Consider the following 25,373-nt stretch of genomic DNA (forward strand, 5'->3'; position numbering starts at 1 on the left):
TATCACCTAGGTGCAATGTGGTGTTACAGAGTGGATCCTGAAACGAAAAAGCACGTTAGTGGAAAATGCATAGTTCACTTCAACGTGATGTTCCAAAGTGAATCTCATTTATTTGTTTGTTTGACACAGAGACAGCCAGTCAGAGAGACAGCCAGTCAGAGAGGGAACACAAGCAGGGGGAGTGGGAGAGGAAGAAGCAGGCTCCCAGCAGAGAAGCCTGATGTGGGGCTCGATCCCAGAACGCCGGGATCACGCCCTGAGCCGAAGGCAGACGCTTAACGACTGAGCCACCCGGGCGCCCTCTCAAAGTTAATTTCTTGACACATAACAGTAGTTATGCAGAAAGTTAACACTGGGGGAAGCTGGGTGCAGGGAAAGCAATAAGTATGTTTAATATTTGTAATTCTGTTAATCTGTACTGCTTCCAAAGTAAAAACTATACTAAATACACAGAGATGACATATGTGTGTTCCCCTAGTTGACTAAGTAGTTCGCATTCTCTGGATCCCATCAGGGAAAACGATACAAATTACTTCAGACGGTTTTATATGGACTTTAAAAAAAAATTTAAAGATTTTATTTATTTATTTGAGAGAGAGCAAGTGGTGGGGGGGAGCAGAGGGAGAGGGATAAGCAGACTGGGCTGGGTGGGGAGCCTGACACGGGGCTCGACTGCATGACCCTGAGACCATGACCTGAGCCAAAGTCATTCATTTAACCGACTAAGCCACCTACGCGTCCTATATGTACTGTTTCTAGTGGCTAAATTTAACTGATCACATACTAGTGATATGGACTATGATATGCACTTCATTCACTAAATCCTTACATCTACCTCATGGGGGCAGTACTAGGACTTCCCATCTATAGAAGCAAAATCCGATGGCCTATAATATGCATTTCATCCTGTTAAACCATTACACCTACCCCACAGTCGTGCTACCCCTGCTGTCCAATTTATAGATGGGGGCGATCTAAACCTATCCCTGAGGGGGCTGAGCAAAGTTACGTACTGAAGGTCCCTGAGCTAGTGACCTAGGGCACAGATACAAACCCAGCTTTGTCCAACACCGAACTCTGTGACTTTGCACAACTCCTTGATACCATTTCATGTCTGGTGCAAGAGAGAGTTGGTGCTGGCTTGCCTGTATACTGTTGGAAGAGGACCACAGGTGGGCTGGATTTAGAAACTCAGGAAGACAACTCCCGAACCACAGGCTTAAGAAAAACTGGGACACTGAGCACATTCTCTTATGTTCCCAAAAGTCAACAAGATGTATCTTCTTTAAGGAAAAAGGCAATGTCCAAGGACGGTTTCCTGGGGGCTCCCCAGGTGAACGTAAAGGGACAGCTGGCTGCAAATCTACATGTGAGTGAGACTGAGACGGGCCAAACTTCCCGTGTCTTGGATAGAGTTTCCGTGTCTTAGAATAGCACTGCCATGAATGGGCACAGATGTCTCTTTAAGATTCTTTTTTTTTTTTTTAAGATTTTATTTATTTATTTGACAGAGAGAGAGACAGCCAGCGAGAGAGGGAACACAAGCAGGGGGAGTGGGAGAGGAAGAAGCAGGCTCATAGCGGAGGAGCCTGATGTGGGGCTCGATCCCAGAACGCCGGGATCACGCCCTGAGCCGAAGGCAGACGCTTAACCGCTGTGCCACCCAGGCGCCCCTCTCTTTAAGATTCCGACTGCATTTCCTTTGGATAGGTACCCAGACCCGGGACTGCAGGATCATACGGTCATTCTGTATTTAATCTCTTGAGGAAGCATCATCCTGTTTCCAGAGTGGCTGCACCACTTTGCATTCCCACCAAGAGTGCATGAGGGCCCCCTTTCCTCCACATCCTCACCGACACTTACCTTTTCTCACAACAGCCAAGATATGGAAATAAATGTCCATCAACAGATGAATGCATAAAGAGAATGTGAGAGGCTATACACACACACACGGTGGAATTCTAGGCAGAGGAAAGAAGGAAGTCCTGCCATTGGAAATGGCATATGTGAACCTGGAGAGCATTGTCCTCAGTAAAATACACCAGACACAGAACGACGAATACTGCGTGATCTCACGTACGTGAGGAATGGAAACCAGTCAAACTCACAGAAGCAGAGAGTAGATTGGCGGTTGCCACCAGCAGGGGGTTGGGGTTGGGGGGATACTGGTCACGGGTACAAAGTTTCAGTTACACAAGATGAGTGAGTTCTGGGATCTAATGTTCAACAAGGTGACTGCAGTTAAACCACACTGCATTGTGTCATTGTATACATGACATGTGCTGAGACCGTAGATCTCAGGTGTTCTCACCACCACCACAACAAAAAGGAGACACAAACGGTAACTATGTGCAGTATTGCCTAAGTTAAATAACGTGATTGTGGTGATCATTTCACAATGTCTACATACACCCCAACATCAAATTGTGTATCTTAAATATGTACAATTTTTATTAGTGATACTTTAAAAAAGCTGAAAAACCAGCAATGGAAATATCTGCTTTTATTTTGTGAATAAGACTCAATCTTACCATAAGAAAACCAAACACTCTCCATCTCTCTTACTATTTCTATACATGCCTATCTTCTTATACACACACACACACACACACACACACACACACAACGCAGACAGTGCCATAGCAATCCACAGGCTCATCCAAGGTACGTATAGATCATGATTCAAATATCAGGGATCTGTTCTGCTCTAGTTAGTTCGCTGAGGTCCCAGACCTCTGGGTGTTGGAAGAAAAACCTATGAGATGTATAACCATTTTGAAAACAAAAGTCCCCAAGAGACCTTCGAGAGGTCACACCCTGCCAGAGAGTCGAGATCCCCTAGGAAGCTCCAACCCACAAACAGCCCCCTGGCAGCAAACAGTTCTACGTGGGTGCAGGGAAGGGACTTACCCCGTGCTCAGGTGGGATGCTGAGAGCACCCTCCAGGAAGACACAGGACTTCCTTGCGAGCCAGTGTACCTGCAGCCCCCAAACGCAGCCATCCACTGACCACCTGTATGCACGGGGCGGCAGGACCAGGTATGGTGTCATCCCCAGCTATTTTTCAGAAGACAAACCATCATACTCGGGATGAACTATTACACTCTGTCGGGAAAATATGAACCCACTATGTATAGTCTAAGTCTCTCATCTTATAGTTTTGAATTTATATGCAGAAACTAGAGAAATATATCAATAAATATATCAGAGTCTCACCCAGTTTTCTAAAGCTGTAAAAGGAGTGTTTTTACAACAGGAATGGTAAAAAAAAAAAAAAAACCTTTTTTAAATTTTTAACAGAGGATAAACACATCCGTGCACACTCTCGCCAGGGAGCAACATGTTTGATAAAGTATGATCACACATTTCCAGGCATGTGTTCATGAGCAAATATCCTTACTTGTCAGATGGTGTAGCTTTGAGGCTCATTCCTCCTGCCGTGTTCCATGGAAAGGGCTACATGCAAAATGCGCCCATCGGGCTGAAAAAGGACAGCACACACTGCGGCTCTCCCAGTAACTGCGATGGTTGTTCCCGAATGAAGTTCACAGGAGCTCCAACGCTGAGCTCCATTCACGCAGCAGGTTTGTATCACGCAATGACTTTCAACGACCAGGAATGATGACGGAGTGCCCCATAGTCCAGGAACAATTCAAGGTCCTGAGGATATTAACTCATTCCCTCCCCACCGCACTTTGCAAAGTAGGTACCCCATGTCACAGCTGCCAAAGCTCAGGCCAAGAAGACATGGCCAGCAAGTGATAGCACCAGCTACAGTTCGAATGTATGAACAAGGATCTCACCCCACAGAAACTCCAAGTCTCCAAGGACAGCTCACATGACCCCATGTGACCCCCTCTGACTGCGAGTCAACAGCCCACGGGGGATCCCTAGAAACACCTGCCCTCACTCAACAGAGGCCTGATTTAGTTCGAGAAGGAGGTGTAAGCACAGGAAAGCTGGAGACGGTTTACAGGACGGAAAAAAAAAAAAAAAGAGAGAGAAACGGTAAGAAATGCGGATTTTTTTTCCTGAAAATGTATGAGCAGAGAAAAGCAGCAAGGTCTAAATTTAAAATTTGGTCAAGTAACTGTCAAAGTCACATGTCTCTCATCTAGATGGCACTTTGCCATGACGCGAAGTCACAGAGGTAGGATGGCTGAGCTTGTCAACTTCTCCAGGTGAGTGCAGAGAAAATTCTAGCATGTACCACCAGACTCTTGTCAGGAACGGCTGCTTCCGAACCAGGCTTCAATTTTTGTCCTTTCTAAAGCTGCCACCCGACAGGTCGAATCGCTTTCAGTGGCAAGAGCATATGCCAGTCACTCGTACGCTTGATCTGGGAGCAGAGTTTTACGAATTACCCTCTTGGCCATTTTTCCCCATGTCCGCGTAACAGGGTTTCTCTGGACTGACACAAACTACACTGATACGTATGAAGGTTGCGATTTGCATTCAATGCTTTCTCACCCAAGATGCTATATTTTACTCTTTTCTTGACTTATTCATTCGAGGCACTGAACCCCATAAATTATAGATAGAATCATCTGGCTTCTATCAACCTATTTCGAGGGCAAAATAAACAGCAACGGTCTCCTGATGTCAGTGCTCCAAGGAGGAGTACAGCGTTGGAAAACACCCTTGAAATGAACTGACACAGTTTAAAAAGTTAAGAGTAACTCCTTAAGGAACCTGACATGAAACTGCTAACTCGTCCGTGTAGGGGTTGGTCAACAACTTCGCTCAAGTGCTCCATAACTGCTTTCCCAACACTCACCTCTTCTGTCTTGTTTGGAGACATCTCACCAACGAATGAGTGTGGCTGTGTTTCAATAAAACTTTATTTACAAAATCAGGCACCAGGCCCCATGTGTGGAGCCCTCACGCCACAGTTAGCTAAGCCCTGCCCTGAGTTACTGAATTTAGATGGTGCATTCGGGTGAGTGCAGCGACCAAACCTTATTCCGCGATATTAAATCCTACAGTATGAAGGAGAAATGTCCGCGAGGCTTTTACTAACAACATATTTCTTCACTAACCTGAACACCTTCTTAATATCTCCTGCGAGACGAAAACTAAAACACGTAGAGAATGTAAGGCGGACCGTGTCCAGGCTCTGACCCACCTCAGCAAGATCACACCGTGGTTCAGCTAAGTCTCACGTTAGTGCCCCAGGAAACCGCTTGTCCCATCTCACCTTCTAGAAAGTTCTGCGTCTGGATGTCTGCTCTGCCAATCCCCAAATGATTCTACACATCCTTGAAAGCCTGGACCACATAATGCCCGTCCTGTTGATTTAAGCCTCCTATGACCACCACGGCAGACGATGTTTTCCTACCGACCATTTCCTTCCTATGTTTCCAGTTTCTTGTTTAAGGGATGCCTGACAATCATGAAGATCAATTCTGTGCACATCGTATCATCCCAGCAGGACCACGAGCGCTTGAAAACAAACTAATTCACTGCTTAATCAACTGACGTCCATAGCATCATCCTTCCCACTGTCTTGCACTTGGCCGCCATGCAACCCCAGCCTCCCTCTGCACAGACCACACCAGACCACATCACTTGCATCTGCTATGGCTCAAAACTGAGTAAATCCAATACGCATCATCCAAGCATGAACCGTGCCCCCTGATACAGATTCTGGAACCATGGTCCCAAACTGCAGTCATTCACTTTGTGGTATCACGGCCATATGTTGTGCCTAGTGAAAGCAGCACAATGAAATTCTTCCATCACGGCACTAAGACAACTGAGCATTCTGCAGGTATGTTCTCTGGATAAGTGGACAGTCCCAATCATTCCAAATGGCACTGCAGCGTTCAGGGTGTTTGCTAATCTTGCCCTATCTGTGTGGTCCTGACTGTTGGCTCAGATAATGTAATACACCATCATCCATCATATTCTTGACCAAATACCAACCCCTGTATTGGGCATGAGTTGACATCTCCCCAGTAAGACACCGCCCCTCAATGAAAATGTATCTGTTCTCCGTAAGTCTCGATCCTTCCCACGACCAAGTCCTGCTTACAAAAGTCTGCCTCCTTGCACAAATTTCTCAAAAGAACGTGAGAAATTTTCCCCCTTGCCCCACCCTTCCATCCATCCATCCTCTGCCCCCCGCCTTTCCACTAAAAATATACTTGTGAGCATCACATGGGTAATAAATGCTATGGACCTGTGCCCTCATCTTACTGGCCTTTTTCGCACCATTCACCGTTCATGCTCTTTTCTGAATCTTCTCCAAGTTTTCTTCTTATTTCCCACATCACTCTATGTTGCCTTTATGATATCATCATTGTCCACCTCACCTTTTAGGTACGAGCTCCTCAGGGCTTGGTCTTTGACTCTCTTCTTACACCAAACGATCTCATACACCTCCCCACGTGCCAACCAAATATAGCTCTCTGCCCGTGAGTCTTAATTCATCGAGAGAATCTCCATCTACACAACCACTCAAGCTAAAATCACAAGACACATCACGGATGTCCTCCCTTCTCTCCAATCAACAACCCAACAGCAGTGGATTTACCAAGGTCTTCCAGTCCTGTCTTCGCCTACTCCAACTATGCATCCTTCGAACCCAAGCTCAAGTATTTCTTTTCCAGTCATGTAATCAGTCTGAAGTGACTTCTGAAGCCGTGAGGCACTGCTGTAGGTCCTGTGGATACAGAAGTAAGTAAAACGACACATATGCCGTCACAGGTCTTGTGCTCCCGTGGATGACAGTCGTATCTGGCACATCCTGGGTGCGCTTGCCAACACGTTGCACGCACGGACTTGTTAATCCTCACAAAAGTTCTTTAGGATGTTCCTCTAATAACAACCATATTATTCCAGCTCTAAAGATGAGGGACCAGATACACAGTCATTCCTCAATTTATCCTTAATTTTGTGCCTCTACCCTTTCCTTATGCTGGATTTGGGCGATACTGTTCACATGCGATTTTTACTACTACCCAAATGGCAATGGTTATTGTGTAACACATTCCTATGGGACATATTTACGTGGATGTGGGGTTCCTCATCAGCCACATCGCCTGACCCTCCTGGGTTAGTCTTCCATCTCTGTCAACACCGAGCTACTTTTGTGCTCACCGTAAGCATCTCACTCCTGCCTAGAATGAATTCCTCACTTTTCCTCTCCTCGTCAACACTTAACAACAGCAGCCTGCAAAAGGTCAGCTTCCCCTGGGAGGCTCTCAGAAGTCCAGGTTGGGCTGACTACCTCTAACCGTCCGTTCCCGAGAGTTCCCTTAGCACAGCAGTTCGTTATTCTGAAATTATCTCTGTAGATCTCCATCTCGGCATTAGAATATGAGCTACAAGCGCTCGGGGACCCTGCATCCTTGGCCTTCATGCCCTAGAAGCTAGCCCCACGCCTGGCGTACTGTACAGAGTCAATATATGAGTGCTTGTTGCTCGAATGTAACAGAACGGCATAAATGAAGACCACATGCAATCTTCTTTCAAAGGTGAAAAGGCTGCAGATGCCTCCCGGCACACTGAATACCCACACCAGCAAGACGGGGCTGCTTTGCCTGCTCTGGGGAAGCTGATGAAAATATCCATCAAAATCTGAAGACAGAGCCTAAACATTACATAACCGCCTTCTAATAAACTCCCAGACCCTCTTGCTGTTTGGTTTGGTTTGGTTTTCCTCCAACAAAAGCATCAACTGCTGTCTGAAAGCTGTGTTACTGCATGAGGGCATGACGTGCCAAATTCAGGGAGTGGAAGAAGCAACTCACAAGCGGTATGGACAGGGGCCAAACTGGCTGCTTTTGGAGTCTGCACTTAAGGTGAAGGAGAGATGCCAGGAGTGCAGGGCCTCAGACACAGGTGTCAGGGAATTTGCAAAGCCTTTTTCTGCATGCCCGGAAAGTCTACATTCGTGAACAGCTCAGGAAAATAGGATTTCCACCACCCCCACGCTTCTGCAGGTGCCGTCCATAGAGTTAATGTATCCATTCCATTGACATTTATTACTTGCCTTCAGGCAGAGTAAAACGGAGGTGGGGGGAGAGCCTCCTTCAGGGTGACCTTGATTGGAGACAGGAATGGAAATGAAGCCAGAGCTGGTCTTACCGTTCTCTTTCCGACACTACAGGGACTTTTCTCCTCTGAGAAAGAGCAGAAAACTCTAAACTCGACTCTAAGAAAATCTTAGGGAAGTTATTCTGGTCCCAGCAACAGGAGGGTATTTTAGGTGAAAAAGGGGAAGATACTCAGGTATGGTACCAGGAGCAGAAGGAAGAGAAATCTGGGACATGTTCACTATTCATTCAGCAAGTGTCTACTGAACACCTACAATGTAGTTATTGTAGGAATGAGACAGAGGGGCAAATAAGGCACCCCAGATCCCTGCTCCCACGGGATTTACATTATAAGAAGGGAGACAGATCATAAGCACATAAATTATAAACAGACAATATCAGATGCACAAAAAATTATAACAAGATGGTATGTTGAGTATGTGGTTGGCATGGGCAAGAAGTTTTTTTTTTTTTTAAAGATTTTATTTATTTATATGACAGAGATAGAGACAGCCAGTGAGAGAGGGAACACAAGCAGGGGGAGTAGGAGAGGAAGAAGCAGGCTCATAGCGGAGGAGCCTGATGTGGGGCTCGATCCCAGAATGCTGGGATCACACCCTGAGCCGAAGGCAGACGCTTAACCGCTGTGCCACCCAGGAGCCCCAGGGGCAAGAAGTTCTGATTGAGGGGTCCAGGGAGATCTTACAGAGGCAACACGGGAACGCGAAGACCAGAGGATGAGCTTCCCACCAGAAGGAATTGGCAATGGGAAGGCTGTAAGATGGAAACAAGACTAAAATCTTGGAAAAACCAGAAAGGCATGAGGAAGATAGAGCAGCTCTAGGTCATGGTAGGCCCGTGTACTGCCAACATGCAAACTTCACGTTTCTTTCTCAGTGGATGGGAATATAGTAGAGTGTTTTAAGAAAGGAAGAACAGCCTCGAGAAGACAAAGGAGGCAGAGACTGGACTGATGCGTCTACAGGCTAAGAAAGCCTAGGACTGCCAGTGACCACCAGAAGGCAAGGAAGGATCCCCCAATATAGCTTTCAGAAGGAGCATGGTTCTGCTGACACCTTGATTTAGGGCTTCTGGTGTCTGGAAGTGAGAGAGAGAATAACTCGCTGTGGTTTGTAAGCCATCCACTTTGTGGCCGCCCTAGGAAACTCAACACGGTACAGTGACCTGGGCAGAGAATGGATTGACGACAAAGAAGAATCAGGAAGACCATCGGCAAACCCACAGGGGAGGTGAACTGGAGGTGATGCTGGCCTGGAGGAGGCTGTAACGGTTGGAGAGGAGACAAGGGGATCAATGTCAGGTATGCTTAGAAGAGAAAGTTCATAGGACACGCTGTTGGAATATGAGGTAGAGGGCAGATCAAAGAAAGAGGCTTTGGGGGCTCAAGGGGGTTGGGGGTTGAATCACCGAGTGAAGACTGGTGCAAATCAATGACATGGGTTAGCCCATGAGACATGCAGTCTTGGAGAAGATCTCTAGTGTGGATCTGTTAACTAGGATGTGTCTACCAAGCATCCTCACGTGAGCAGCCGGAGGGAGGAGTCTGAGGTTCCCAGCAAGGGTCAAGACAGGGTGTGGGGGTGACCAGCACTCCCATGCCACTTGAGGTCATGCATTTGGACGTAATCATAGAGTGTGAGTGTGTAGGTAAGGAAGCAAGGGGACTCAGGACAGAGCCTCAGAGGTCTCCACCTTTGAGAGGCAGGTCAACGGAGGAGGGAGAGCCAGCACTCATGGTTTAGAAGAAGCTTCGAAGTGTTTGCTTCCACCTATCTCTACACGAAGTGCTTTAAGGGCTCCAAACGTTGACTTAGACATCAAGTGACGTAGAGCGGGGCCAGCTGCTCCCTCCACAAGAGAACCACTATTTACACAACTATTGCCTTGAGCTCCGATTAAACTTCTCTGGTCCAGGTGAGGGTGCAGAATGAAGATGGTCTTCTGAGGACTCCTCCACCTCAGACCCAACACTCGTCCAGGTAACTATACAGAGAACCACAACCCGTGCGTAGCAGAGACTGTTCAGGATTGCACGGAGATCGTAAATCCTCTGTTCCTTTAAAGCACCGACTCCTAATCCCCGCTCTCACATTAGCAGGGTGCACATTTTCAATATTTTAACAGCCCTGCTGAAATTTTTACATTTAACCACTGTATGTGGTCACAGGCCAATGCAAACGTTCTGGCATTTTGTTGTTCATTTATTTATCTTGCTCTTGGCGAAAATCCTAACAGCTCAGTGTGGGAACACTATCAGATTAACTAAAAACACTAACGGAGCCAACGCTTCCTGAATTCTTGTGTGGGAACATGGATCGTTACTTGGTGGGCTAGCGTTATTAGGCTGACACAATCACTCAGAACATGTGGACAGCGGAAGGAAAATTGATTGAGAAGGCTCTCAGAAGTAAACGTACCAGGAGCTGTTAGGATGAAGACATTGCCAAGATTGCTCCAATTTCACTAGGGTCACATTCACAGTCCACACTGGACCCTATTTCTGTCTCTCAATTTCCTTTGATGCTACAGCCTTTTGAGCAACACGGTTTACCGTTCTCAAAATCTAAATAGGAGATTCATGCTGCAAACACATTTCCTTTAAAAAAACACGAGAGAAAGTACTAATGGTGTCACTATTCCCTCACCCCTATAATATTACATTATTTTGTTTAAATGAAGACTACCGCAAGGATCTTCTGTCCCCACGATTAAAAGGAAGATTGTGTTGAATTCTGGAGAAGGATGATTTAACTGTAGCCACTGTATCCAATTCACCCTCAGATTTCATTAGGGAAGTAGATTTGACTGGTTAATATGGTGGAAGCCCTCGCTCATACACTAAAGATCTTTTCGAGAGGTTTTGATTGAGGAGAACAATCATTAACTGTTCAGAAAAAGATGCGCTTTTGATCAGGGAGTTTAAAGAGCGCGATTCCTCTGTGTCCGAGGGTCTCAGAGTTTGCAGCTTTACAAAACGAGATGTGACATTGAGAAGAGCCTTTGGTCATCTCCTACCACTAGAAGGAAACCACATCTTCCTTTGAGAGCAGAGCATCTTTACAATGTTGCACCGAGAGCCTGATTCCAACTCAGCCTGACAAAGGGATAATGCTTGCCACAGAACCGCAGCTGAGATACTAATACACAGTGTCATACACTCGTGGTATTTCTAGCAGTCAAGCAAAATAGCAAAACACTGCTCACACATCCAATATGTTTCTTTAAAAAAGAAAATCAGGGAGAGGCTCCCGACATGCTGTGAGGGCTCTGTGATAACCCTGGTTTGCAACCGTTCTCCGGGACCCTCGACATTGTCTTTCCGACCCAAGTTTTCACTTCTCCCTACACTCAAATAAGATGATGAACAGAGGGAGGGCTGGCGGAAAGAGGGGCTGCAGGGGACGGTTAGTCCCGCGTAGATGAAACACGACGAGTCATTCACCTGACCCGCGTCCGACAGCATTTCATGCCACATCCTGGTCAGGTAACAAGGGCACGACAAGGAAGGGGCGTGCACATCCTATGGAGGTCATCTGGACCAGCGCTCAACAGGAATCCTCCTGTCCGAGGTTCCAGGGAACCAAACATGTAAGCAAGGTCCCTGCCCTGAGGTGCTCAGGAGTTAAGAGGACTGCAGACACACACACGGAGGTGTAAACACAGAAGTACAAGGCATGCCACGTTTGGGACAGATAACACACCACCCTCTCTCCACCTCTCTGCCTCGTTGCTCTGAGACGCAGCGCTACCCAGCTCCTTCACGTTGCAGGACAAGCCGTGTGCTGCTTCTCACGCCCAGCGCTTGACTGCGTGAGTGTTGGCCGGGCATAAAGAGCCAGAAGCAGAACAAGAGAGCAAGAACATGCTCTGGCTATCTCATCCCAGCCCTGCCAACTTTGCAAACATTTCCGGGGCCCCCAGGCCTCCTGAGGCTCTTCTTGCCGCACGCACCACTATTTCTTGTGCCTAAAAATACTGACGCCCTTACTAAAAATTCCATGCTTAGGCTTCCTGCGACCACGTGCTCAGTCATCCACCCACCGAACGACCAGCTGACCCTGAGTTCCTCCAGGGCACAGAACACATGTTATATTTATTCTTGCCTCAGGCCCAGGGCCAGATGCACAGCCCAATCAATATTTCTAAACCAATTAATAGACCAAACCATCCTATTTATTGTCCTTTCCTATCTTTGGAGGTAAACTTGGATTCCCCGCATCCCTGGGAATCTACGAAACATCCATATGAGAGGATATAAAAGAGCAGTACTTTATCACCTTATGCTAGGGAAATGTTAGTCACCTTCTTTTCTGGGTGTTACGCATCTTGCTGTCTTATGGTGGTGGCCCTCACTAGCTGGGACACGATGGCTCAGCATGGTCACCTCCACTCATCCTGCCCTATGATGCAAGAACCCCCTGCAGATTCAGGTGGGTGTCCTACCCCTTAGCACAGATATGCCCCTTTGGGCCTCTCATCAAAGTCTGTGAAATGGGTCCCTTTTTATCATGATGAGATACGTATGTCTTATACTCACAATATGTGCATGCTGCAAGCAACCTAGGGTCAGTAGCTGGGTCAGATCTACTTTGCATTCTCTCATCTCCCCAGTGACTAGTCCGACTGGTCATGGAGGCAGCTGAGCTAATGAGGCAGGAACGAAGCGTGAGCCTGAAAGCTACTGCACATCGGGGCAGGCAAAGTAACCATCTCCCAAAGATAGGCACATCCTCATCCCCAGAACCGGTGCCTACGCCACCGTGGCTACTGCACATCGGGGCAGGCAAAGTAACCATCTCCCAAAGATAGGCACATCCTCATCCCCCAGAACCGGTGCCAATGCCACCGTGCACAGCCAAAGGGACTTTGGGAATGTGACGAAGAGCCCCGGAATGGGAAAATCAGCGCATGATCTGGGTGGGACAAACAGAATCACAGCAGACCTTCAGAGTAAGTGAGTCAGGGAGATGGCATTATGGAAACAGGTTGGAGAGAAAGAGAGAGGAAGGGAGGTCTGAAGATTTTTGCACTGTTGGATTTAAAGATGCAAGAAGAGGTCATCGGCCAACAAACACAGATGGCTTCCAGAAAGCTGCAAAAGACAAGAAAGCAAATGCTTCCCCAGAGCCTGCAGAAGGACACAGCCCTGCAGTCACCCTGATTTTAGACCAGTGACACCCATCGTAGACTTGAAACCTGCAGAAAAATAACTTAATAAACTGTGTGGTTCTAAGCCAAAAGTCCGTGTGATTTTGTTCAAGAGGCAACAGGAAACTAATACATGGGTTTATTGTTTTAACCAGCCATCCAGTATAGAGGCTGCATTTACCTTGGGTGAACATGCCCTCATTCTAATGCCTTGACCTAGAAAGTGTGCTTTTAATCTCCGTGGGGATCATAACAGAAACAGTGACCTGGTCACTTCCCTGTTTGATGCCTGGAACACAGTGAAGTCCTGTATATTGGAAAGTCGCACAGGGACAATGTCAAAGCTCAAAGATCAAGGCAAAGGTGCCCAACGGGTAAGCTGGGAGGCCAGAGCTTACCGACACTGGCATTTCCCACCTTCATAGATTCCTCACCTTTATAGATTCCATTACTGCCTCCGTGGACTTCTCCCTTGGTGTTCACCTCTTCCACATGGGCTCCTTGATCCGAGGTGAAGTAGACAAGGGTGTTATTAGCCAGTTTCAACTCATCAAGAACATTCAACATCTGCCCTGAAGGGGAGAAATGTTCCATTTTAGCGCAGTTCCATCTTTACAACAGAAAGGGAGATCATTTGCTCTTATCGACTTCTCTGAAGATGGGAAGGAAATGCTCCTGTGCACTGTAGCTGTCCCACACTGGTCCCACCAGGGGCTGCAATGTAATCAGAAAGCCCACCTGTGGCAGGTTCTTGGAAGATTTGGTCACTGAACTAAGTGTCATCTAGAAGCAGCACTTGAAATTCTAGGCATCACGGAGTGATTCTGTACAGAGACGTAAGAAAGCATTCTAGAAGAACAAGACTCATAGATCATGAAACACTTAGAGGAAGGTGCTATGGTCCTTAAGATATAAAGAAGTCTACCAGTTTCCCTTATTCAGTGGAGAACACCAAACCAACAGTGTTATTCTTAAAAAAAAAAAAAAAGATTTATTTATTTTTTAAAAAGATAGGGAGAGAGAGTGGGGGTGGGGGAAGGAGCAGAGGGAGAGACAGATCCCAGGCAGACTCCATGCTGAGCACAGAACCCAATGCAGGCCTCGATCCCAGGACCCTAAGATCATGACCTGAGCTGAAACCGAGAATCAGACACTTAACCAACTGTGTCCACCCGGGCACCGCGAATGTTCATATATGAACAAATTATGTCTATAAATATTTTATGATGAATGCCCTCTTTTAATACTTATAATAGATACTAGCAGATACAGTAGGACTATCTGTTCGGAGTGCCAGCATTCCTTATATTTTCCTTTCTCTTGCCCCCATCTTATTCCCCGCACCTGAGATTGTGCACTACGCTGCCCACATAGCAATACTTCAACACAATCACAGTTTCAACAAAAGCAGTCAGCGTAACAGGTACCATCTACTGAGCAGTCTCTGCCTGCAAACGACTTTATTACACACTCTCTTATTTAGACCACTTGAAACCCTATGAGTAAACAGTGCAGGCTCCGTTTCTCAGATGGGAGCAACAGCGCTCTGTAAGGACAGTGACCTGCTCAAGCTCACAGTAAGTTAGGAAGTTGGAGAGCAGGGAAGTAAGGGTTAAACCTTATTCCAAAGGCCAGACTCACAAACCTTACATAGTTAAGTGGATGGACTCCATGAGAATCACGGAGGAGAAAACAAGACATGAGGGTGGAAAATAGAGACATCTATTGAAATACTCCTGGACAAAATGGTAGGATAGCTGCCTGTCTTCTTCAAATTAGTACAGGAGGAAGGGAAGAGAGGATGGGGTATAGATTAAACAAGATTAGGCATGAGTTCACGGCTGTTAAATGTACATCGGGGGTGCATGCACGTTTACTGCACTTTTTTTTTTTAAAGATTTTATTTTTATTTATTCGACAGAGATAGAGACAGCCAGCGAAAGAGGGAACACAAGCAGAGGGAGTGGGAGAGGAAGAGGCAGGCTCCTAGCGGAGGAGCCTGATGTGGGGCTCGATCCCAGAACGCCGGGATCACGCCCTGAGCCGAAGGCAGACGCTTAACCGCTGTGCCACCCAGGCGCCCTGTGCACTTTTCTGTCTACTTCTATTTATGCCTAAATTTTCCATAAAAAAAAATTGAAGCTGGTTGAAGACAGAAGGGGCTGAAATATGGATGGTCTGATTAGGAAGTTGTTGTCAGCCATCAGATCAGAAGTAAATAATGGTCAAAGTAGAGGAATACACTTTGTGATCTCCACAGAGATCACATGCTACCAGTTTAACGTTGTAAGTTAACGCATGCACTTATACTCTGACTGAGGTATTAGGGTTTGACTCCATTTTTGATGTTTGACTGCGAAGAGGTCTTAAGCCTTGCCAGTCCTTATTTGACTTGTGCCCAAGAAGCCAATAAGAAAGCCTGGGTGTGGTCCCCTGCAGTGCTATGGGAGGGAGATTCAGGCTATACCAGCCCCTGTCTGAATGCTCCACCCAACCCCTGCCTCCTCCCACCATGAAAGGTCAATCACTCTCCTTTCCCATCACTCTCAAGCTATTTTCAGACCAGCCTGGAAGCCACCTTGCTCCTCCCAAAGAAAGCTTCATTATGTAAGTAATAAATGTTTTCATAGCCTCTTGCTGTAGGTGTGCCATCATTGGTCTAGACATGGGAACCAAATTTAGTGGGGGCACCCATCTCATAACTGGAGCATAACCACAGCAATTTAAATTTTGTAAGGATGCCAGGTATCCCTAGCAGCAGGAGGAATACGTGAATATGAGCACATTCTACCTGGTACATAGGTCATGCCACAGTGGGGACAGGCCCTCCACTTTGGGGCTGCGCCTTCACCTATGTGGTCCAGAAAGGGAGTATGGGGGCTGCAGAGCCAACTGTCCATGGAGGTGGCACAGATGATTTCCGAAGCAAAAGCAAAACCCAAGTCATCTGTTACAAAATATATTTTTGCTATTTGATTGCAAATGCCACAGGCTATGGTATGTTCAATCTTTCTCAATTTTTTTAACTCATATAATAAACATTCCAAGAAGCCACACCATATACATAAATGTCATACTCAGAACCAAGGAATAAGATGCATGAGGGCCATTCTAGATTCGTCTCCCAGGATAAATCATTATCAGGCAGACATTAATTGTGGTATTATTTGGTACAGCAAAGCAAATCACCTGTGTGCTTGGGGATATGTGGCTCTAACACCAATTTAAGCCATATCATTTTGTTTTTTGTTTTTTTTTTTTTTTAAAGATTTTATTTATTTATGTGACAGAGAGACAGCCAGCGAGAGAGGGAACACAGCAGGCAAGTGAGAGAGGAAGAAGCAGGCTCCCAGCGGAGGAGCCCGACGTGGGACTCGATCCCAGAACCCCGGGATCACGCCCTGAGCCGAAGGCAGACGCTCTAACGACTGCGCCACCCAGGCGCCCCTAAGCCATATCATTTTGAATATGGTAATTAGCTTAATGAGTTGAAGTAGGGAGAAGAAATAAGACAATATAACCCTCACTTATACTTTGAAAGAAAATGCCCCTTTGGACTCATACAACAATTTCTAAGTAAAATAACGGAGACCAAGTAGTTAGCAGAGCATTGAAGATGTTACTTCCTTGTGTCCTAATTAGTATTTTCCAAAAGGGTGTGCAACCATGCACCTCCATTTCAAATATAATTCACCTTTCATATATTTAGAAGAAACCTTGCATGAATTTTTTTAAATGTGTCATCCATGAAAACTTGTACGGACACAAAACCTTCACGCAAATATTCACAGCAGTTTTATTTATGATCGTCAAAACCCTGGAAACAACCAAGACATCTGTTAGTAGGAGATCGGATACACGATCGTCCACCAGACAATGGAATATTTTGTGCACTAAAAAGAAATGAGCCATCTAGCCACAAAAAGACACGGAGGAACTTGAAATGCCTATTGTCCGGTGGAAGAAGCCTATCTGAAAAGGTACGTACGTATGATATTCCAACTACGTGACGTTTCAGAAAAGGGCAAGTTATGGAGACGGTAAACAGATCAGTGGTTGCCACAGCCTTGCGGGGGGTGGTGTTGGTGAACAGGCAGCACAGGACATTTTTAGGGCAATGAAAGTATTGTCTCTGATACCATAATGGCGGATACATGTTTAATACCTCAGCCCAAATCCACAGAATGCAGGATTCCAACAGTGAACTCTATGGTGAACTATGACTTCTAGCCAAAAACAATGCATCAGCATTGGCTCATGAACTGCAACAAATGTGCTGCTCTAACCCACGATATTCTAAGGGAAACTGTGTGCAGAAGAAAGGGATACTATGCAAACTGTACTTACGACTCAATTTTTCTGTAAACTTAAAACTGCTCCAAAAATAGCCTGCCACTTTTTCAAAAAGTGCCTTTTCACAGGTAATGTCACATCCAAGACTTCTTCATCCATGTATCCAACACGTGTTAGGAAGCCTCTACTGAACACAGGCCGTGTGCTGGGGGCTGGGCTCTCAGAGCCTCTTGCAGACCCATTTTCTTTGTTCGAGCTCACTACAGCTCCTGTTGACCGTTTCCCCGGCAGGCTCCTTCCATGTCCAGATGAATCTGTGTTGCACTTAACTACCCAGACTCTTTCTATTGAAATACATATTATAACTTTCCCTGTCCCAACATGCCCCCGCCCGGAGGGGGATTTCCTCACAATCCCAGTCCTCCAAATGACTGTGATAAGATATTTACTTTGTCCCCATCAATTTTTCTCATTCATTGCCTAGAGTGATGACTTCCATCTTTTTCATCAAAAGTGCCCTATTCAGCTGGGCTGGGATTAATACACGGAAATCTAGCTGAGGCCATCATGCATCTACAAACAAAGGAATATTTGGCCCAATGTGTGCAGATGCTGTCAGATTTCTGATTTCCTTTGAGTTCTTTCTTCCCCAAAACATGCGCTCTGGATCCCACACAGTTTAGGTCTTATGCCAGAATCTCATTTGTAAAGCCCGAAGCCCATTATCTGTTTAAGTTTTCATAAGATTGATCCCATAAAGGTCTCACATATTTCTCTCCTAAAAATGCTGAACAGAAATCTCCCATGAGAACAAATGCTGGTGTATTATTCTTGCTTTCAGAGCAGTGTGCTGCAAGTCAGAGGTCCACAAATATTATTTTTCAGTAAGGTTCTCAAGGTATAATGATACCAATTCATACAGGATGATAGTTTCGAATTACCAATGGTGGGCTGCAGGATAGCTTATAAGTGAAATGTGTTATTTCCAAAGCTTTCTCACATTGTTCCCTGAATGAAACAAATACAGAAAATAGACCATTTCGGGGGCACTTTGTTATTTAACTGGGGACAACAAGAGTGAGCTTATCAAAAAAACAACAACTTCAGACCAGAGTTTTGTAAACCGAAAGGACACAACTTGGGAATGTACAAATCTGGCTCCTTCCTTCCCCAGGTGTGAATGTGGCTTCCAGGGGAAGCCTAGATTTGACAGAATTCCTTCATGCCATTTATTCATTCCACAAACAAGGGTTAAGCCACTGTCAAGAATCAGGCAATGATATTCCACACAGGAGACAGAAGGCTTCGCAATGCACACACCAAATTCTACGTCTTGCCCAAGAGACGAGCTATCCCACGGAACTCAGAGCTTGGGCTCTGCCTCCTGGCCCCTTAAAGGAACAGAAGTGGTTTGAATCCTAGGTGCCCAGCGTGCTCAGTGGGGTTCTTTGCTTCTAAGTCAGAGATGATCATGTAAAACAGTTAAAATGTTGCCAGGAGGCACGATGGAGGAGAATGTCATCCCCAACAGCCCAAGACTGGTCACACTGCGATGGCTCAAATACCCTAGCTCTTATGATGGAGTTAAAACACAGGCTTGCCTAGGGGCGTCTGGGTGGCTCAGTCGTTGGGCGTCTGCCTTCAGCTCAGGGCATGGTCCCAGAGTCCTGGGATCGAGCCCCACATTGGGCTCCTCCGCTGGGAGGCTGCTTCTTCCTCTCCCACTCCCCCTGTTTGTGTTCCCTCTCTTGCTGGCTGTCTCTCTCTCTGTCAAATAAATAAATAAAATCTTAAAAAAAAAAAAAAAAGCAACAAAGCTTAAGGATCATTATTAAAAATATATATATATATATATACGGGCTTGCCTAATTGAAGACTTGTGATTTCAGCTGATTTGGCTTTCTCTTTTCTTCTACAAGGTAGGTCACCTCAGACAAAATATTGGAGCAAAATGCTGTGAAGTAACTATTTACCCTTTTGGAAGCAACGTGCTCATTAAGGAAAAAAAAATGTCTCATGCAGCCATACAACATGAATAATTAAGAAAATTTCCATGTACTCAACATGACTCCAGGAAACACAAGGAAACCCTAAAAAGGTTCCCTAAAACTATTTTAGTACATGTTTTATCTGATCAACAGGTTAATGGTGGGAATGAAATAATCCCACTGGAGTCACAGAAGCTGAAAATAAATGAGAGTACCTAAGTATAGCCCCTAGTGGTGGCTCGGACTCTCCATTGGGTATGTGCAATGCTTGGCATTGTTCTAGGAAGCTAACTTGAACCTGTGTCCTGCTGCTCTCCCGAATCTCTTATTGACTGGCACAGAGAAATCTGTCAGTGGCCCTAGAAAGGCAATTCTCTGTTAGCTTATGTAGAATTAGAAGCATAGCCAGAGGGGAGGGGGGTGGGGGAATGGGATAGGCTGGTGATGGGTAGTAAGGAGGGCACGTATTGCATGGTGCACTGGGTGTTATAAGCAACTAATGAATCATCGAACTTTACATCAGAAACCAGGGATGTACTGTATGGTGACTAACATAATATAATAAAAAAACATTAAAAAAAAAAGAAGCATAGCCAGCATCCCATATATCAGGACGTATCAGTCAATGTGCAAATAGATTTATTATATCTCCAGCTGGAAGCAAAGCCCATTGAATGCAGGTAAACGTGACCTAGTACTTCCTTCCAAAATAAATGGTCCAGATTTCCAAAACTTTGGTTCTGATTTTCTCTACGACATGGAGCTCAAGAGATCCCCCAGACGGGGCATTGGAAAGCCTATGAGTTATCTACAGTATAAAACCAAGTTCAAAAGCTTATACGTAAAAAAAATAGTATATGAGCAAAAAAAAAAAATTCTTGAGATTCGATGATTTATCTGCCCTCCGTAAGTCACCAGAGATACAAATATGATGCACTGGCTTTCGTGGTGTGAGTGGGAAAACTGATGTTCTTCATTATGAATTTCCATTATCGGAGAGTATTTTTAGAGAGGAACAAGCAAAATACTGCAAAAATTGAATAGACGTTGTAGGCGTTCCAGCTTACCAGACTCCGATCTAACACAGCTACTGCCTAAAATGCAGTGTGGATCTCGATTACTCACATGAAAGTCTTGCAGGATGATTTTAGACACTATGGAAGTGGGGACGAGAGGGTGAAGTCCTCCCTGTGTTACATATCCATGCCTGAGTGATCAGAGAAGGCTGGCTTCCATCTCTACTAACGACTGAGCAAGACAAAAGGGGCTGGAATGCTATCCCCAGCAAGGGACTGGAAGCAAGCGAGCATGCCTGCCTCACGTGGATGATGAAGGAGCCGGGGAACCATCCCTCCGAAGGCCTTTAATAGAAGGACAACTCCTTCCCCGGCCACCATGGGTGAGATATGCATGGTGGCATTCAATGCCAGATCTTGTTTGAGTTCCATTCAATCAGACTCACCATATCCATTAACGTGGGGATCACCCTTTAATTATCTCGCTAACTTTCACATCTCCCAAAGGAACATGAAAATGTCACTCAAAACATGCTTAGAAGGCATCCCACATCCTTTTGCAAAGAGCTATGTTAAAGTAAGCCAATGCGATACCAAGACAGTGATTATGCTCCTTTAGGCATTAATGTACGTATTTTGCTTTTCGTTCTTCTGGGTGATGAGACTAATAATCAAGACCTTGTATTAAGAACATAGGTTCCCTAGTGCATTCGTACCACACATTGGCGTTCTTCCGATGTTCATGGGCTGATTTATCGCCTTGGGAACCACGCTACCATGAAGACTCTGATCCAGTACGTACGGGGCCTTTGGAACTTCTAAAATGCTCCCAAGTGACACCTGTCTGTCTGAAAGCCATACTTTTAGAAGGAACCCTATGTGTGACGAATGTTTAATAAACACTGACTCATAATAAAAGGAGATGGTTGGCAATTTACAGATTTCAAAAAAAAAACTGCGACAAGAACGAGATTTGGGTACGGTTTCAATTTCACACCTAATTTTTACACCCAGTCAAGAAACGTCATAACATACACTGAGGATTATTAGGGTAGTCAGGACATGGAAAAGCCTAGGATTTCAATGTTGCTTTTCTACTGGTGAACTTTTGCCCATTTTTGCTGGAACTTCTCGCTCCGTCAGCTCCTGTGTGAGCTGTCCCTGTTTCCGGGAAATGCATCCTTATTTTGTGCTGTACCTGGTTGTTATGATAATGTTGTGATTTCCTCCATTAAGCCTGTCTTTGCCCTCATCACAGTTGTAACGTGTGATTTATCCCCTGCACCTGCATCTGCTCTCGCCATCTGGGCTGCTTTCACGGCTCGACTCCGCGATCTTCTTGGGTTAACAATAACCTGTGTTGTTGCTTTCTTTTCCCCCCAGGGAATTGCATTTGCTGGAAATAATCTGAATTATTCCAACCCGTTCTCATTCCCGGTGACCTCACCGGTGTTCTCCGTGTCAACGAGGAAAGGGCACAGAGAAGACCAATGTCACTATGTCTGTTCAGTGCAATCACACATGTGTGCGAGGAAACCCAAAGGGCATGCCTGTGAGCCAGAGGAAGCCACTCCAGCGCGTGCCTGAGGTCACTGCTTCCATGGGGTCCTACACATCACAGGGGCATGGCTGACCTGGGCAGCAGGGGCTCCGACTACTGGTGGGGAACTGCTGGTGAGGGCTGTGCTCAGGGGGAGCATTCGGTCTTCCCACTCTCCATCCACCCATGCCATTGTACTTCTTGCACTTTACTGTCTGCTAGAAAATAAGGTTTGGGGGTTCTGGGGCCGCCCCTGGGGACAGTCCTCTGATCAAAGCCAACACAATGGTCTGCAAACACACCAGCGAGGACTTCTGCAACATCTCACTGGAGGGAGGGCTGCCCTGACATCCCTCTGTCAGCTGGGCTGCGTGCACTCACTTTTATTTCAGGAGTGGGTTTTCTGTGGTTGTTGGGTTTTTTTGGTTTGTTTGTTTGTTGGCATTGGGTTCTGCCATCCATAAAGCTGAAGGTACACAATAGAAAATTCTGTTTCCTTCCACAGACACCCTGCACGTAAATCACAGGTTCCAGCCCTCCTGGGCACGCTGGCTCACACCGCCCCAAGCTCCTCTCTTGGGTTTTGCTCCGAATCAATGTGACCTTCAGTTCACCTTGTGTGCAGCTCTCCTGCGATGTCTGCAGAACTCCAGCGTGAAGCGCTGGCTTGAGGGGGAGATCTCAAGCTCTTGGGGAGAGTTCAGCTGTTCCCACCAAGGCCCTGGGCAGACGGACTCTTCCGGAGAGTGTGAGGTCCAGAGTGGGCCATCTCAAATAGAAGCTATCGTAGCAATGACGATATTGAAAGAATACACAAGCTGGTGTGAATTCATGTTTACTCTTCCGTCACAGACTTTCTTCTCATCCATGAAGTATTTCCAAGAGCTTGAGATCCCCCCATCAAGCCAACGCTTCTCCCTGGAGTTCGGCAGACATTGCAGAGAAGCTGCACCCCAGTAAACGGAAGGTCACAGTGATGACGAGGCATAACATGCATGTTTTTAAACAAAGATGTTTCACACATCTGGGAAATAATAATAATAATAATAATGAAAATAGCAACTAGTATTTGCTGAGCATAGGATGCCAGTCACCATGCACTGTGTTTTAATACACGACTTCACAGAATCTGATTTATTAATTCCACTAATTCAAGCAGGTGGAAGAAACTTCTGCAGGGGGACCGTCGTAACTGATCTTCTGACAAGCCCTAACTGGGTCCTGACGTAACAGCAACAGGTATTTAAATCTCTTCCTGACCCCTAATTCTGACCTCACCTTTCAAATATATACAATGGGATTCCGTGGGATAGGATCTGAATGCTGCTTTAACCCCGTATCCTGGGTCCTAACGCATCTTTTTCTTCCATACCTGGAAATATTTAACTGGCAAATCAGATGTGTTCAAATGGTTAACTGAAGGTGGAGGAAATACTACCCCCCAAAAACACTCCTGTATGACCCGCATCGACATCTTACTGTTTTCTGTACCTGGTGTCTAATTTTGAACACAGACTTCCTTATGGTGTACGAGGCAAACTCGAGAACATGGGACTTGGTGGAGTCTTAGAACACAGGAGCTTGAAGTACATGATCACACAGGCTTGTGGTGTAGACAGTGTGCCGCTGGAGAGGAGCAGAGAGCCTACCGCCTGAGTTAATTCGACAGTCTAGTTATCCCGCCAGCTCCACGGAGGTGCGGCCTCCTGGCTGGTGGGCAATCACGCACAAGCTACTTTAACCTCTCAAAACTACACTTTCTTATCTTTAAATGACACATGATAGAAATACCTCCCCGTAAACTCATTAATCCATGTAAAATGCTTCAGTAAGTTACCAGAACATCACCAAATGATTTTACAGGTGAGGGGCTGGGGGTCAATAAACATTTCTTATTTGCACACTGGTGGTCACGGTGAACATTTGTATTATTAAAATGAGCCCACATGTTTTATTAATCCTGTTTGAATTAATTGGGACTTGATTTCCTGGATAATTTATGATGTTATTTTCCTTATGGAAAGGATTTATCAAACAGCATTAAAATCGATTCATTTTAGTTCAAGATGTAAATTCAAGGTAAAATAATACCCGTCCAAGCCCGAGAACGTGAAATTAAGCTCTGGGCTTTGTAAAAACGGTAACGCTCCTACAGAGTTTATGAAACCCAGAGGTTAATGATTTATGAACTAAATTAATTTGGAGGACCAGAATCGATATTCCACACAATGCATTTCCAACTAAATGTTACAGCGAAATGTTTCTTGGGATCGCCAGACGTGCCTTGGTCCTGCCCCAGTGACCTCCCCCATGTTTCCCTGTCCTCTCCTCTGTGGTCTTTACAACCCTGGGCTAAGGATGCAAAAATCCCTTTTTGCAGAAAATAGACTACTTTGCCCCAAATGCAGTTTGACTGGAAACTCACATAGGAACGAAAGAGAAAGGAAAACATGCACCATACTCGTTTCCTTTATTCTTGCTGCCTTGTCACTGGATTTTTCTGATACTGTGATTTACGATAAGCTTTCCAGATGTGCATTTATGCAATGCACATATACCATCAAGAATGGGTTAAGGGAGAAAAGCATGCGCTGTTGAAGATAAGGATGAACGTGTAAGAACAAAGCAATGAAAATGAGGGCAGTGAGAGCAGAGTCTGGGACCGACCACAGCAAGAGTGCAGCGTGTCCAACGGGTGGGCAAATGGGTCAGACAGAGTCATGGAGGAACAGACAGAAAATAACTTTAAGAGCGTCACCCATACAAGACAGGAAGAGAGACGATTAGATGGTTCTGACTTTACATTCCTGGTGGCCCTAACGTGTCTATGTCTTTAACGACACGATACTCCCCATTGGGCTCTCTGGTAGGAATTCCATCCTTTTCTCTTTAGAAAGTATTGAGCACAATGCTTTGCAAACACGCTTGAGGAACTCATGTCCAGTGGGTACAAGCGGTTCCACCTTCCAATGCCAGGAGGCTGCCCAAGGACATGGATGCCCAATCCTGCTGTGCAGAGAGTGACAGAGAGCCAACAGGATCTGCAGAGCTGACCGCCAGAGGGCCAGCAGGATCTGCAGAGCTGACCTCCAGGGGGCCAACGGGATCTGCAGAGCTGATCGCCAGAGGGCCAATGGGATCTGCAGAGCTGACCTCCAGGGGGCCAACGGGATCTGCAGAGCTGACCTCCAGGGTCCAACGGGATCTGCAGAGCTGACCTCCAGGGGGCCAATGGGATCTGCAGAGCTGACCACCAGGGGGCTAACGGGATCTGCAGAGCTGATCCCCAGAGGGCCAACGGGATCTGCAGAGCTGACTACCTCAAGGC

General features: G+C 46.0%; 1 protein-coding gene across 1 annotated transcript in view; it reads right to left on the reverse strand.

Annotated features, from left to right (window-relative positions):
* Window positions 1–25,373, reverse strand: part of STS (steroid sulfatase) — a 120,478-nt gene that overhangs the window by 23,703 nt on the left and 71,402 nt on the right. The window contains exon 7 of the mRNA XM_008694325.2: window positions 13,643–13,780. Within this exon, the coding sequence (XP_008692547.1) occupies window positions 13,643–13,780 (138 nt within the window). The remainder of the gene's footprint in view (window positions 1–13,642; window positions 13,781–25,373) is intronic.

The sequence above is a fragment of the Ursus maritimus genome (assembly GCF_017311325.1).
Source record: "Ursus maritimus isolate PB19 chromosome X unlocalized genomic scaffold, ASM1731132v1 scaffold_X1, whole genome shotgun sequence".
Taxonomy (NCBI): Eukaryota; Metazoa; Chordata; class Mammalia; order Carnivora; family Ursidae; genus Ursus; species Ursus maritimus.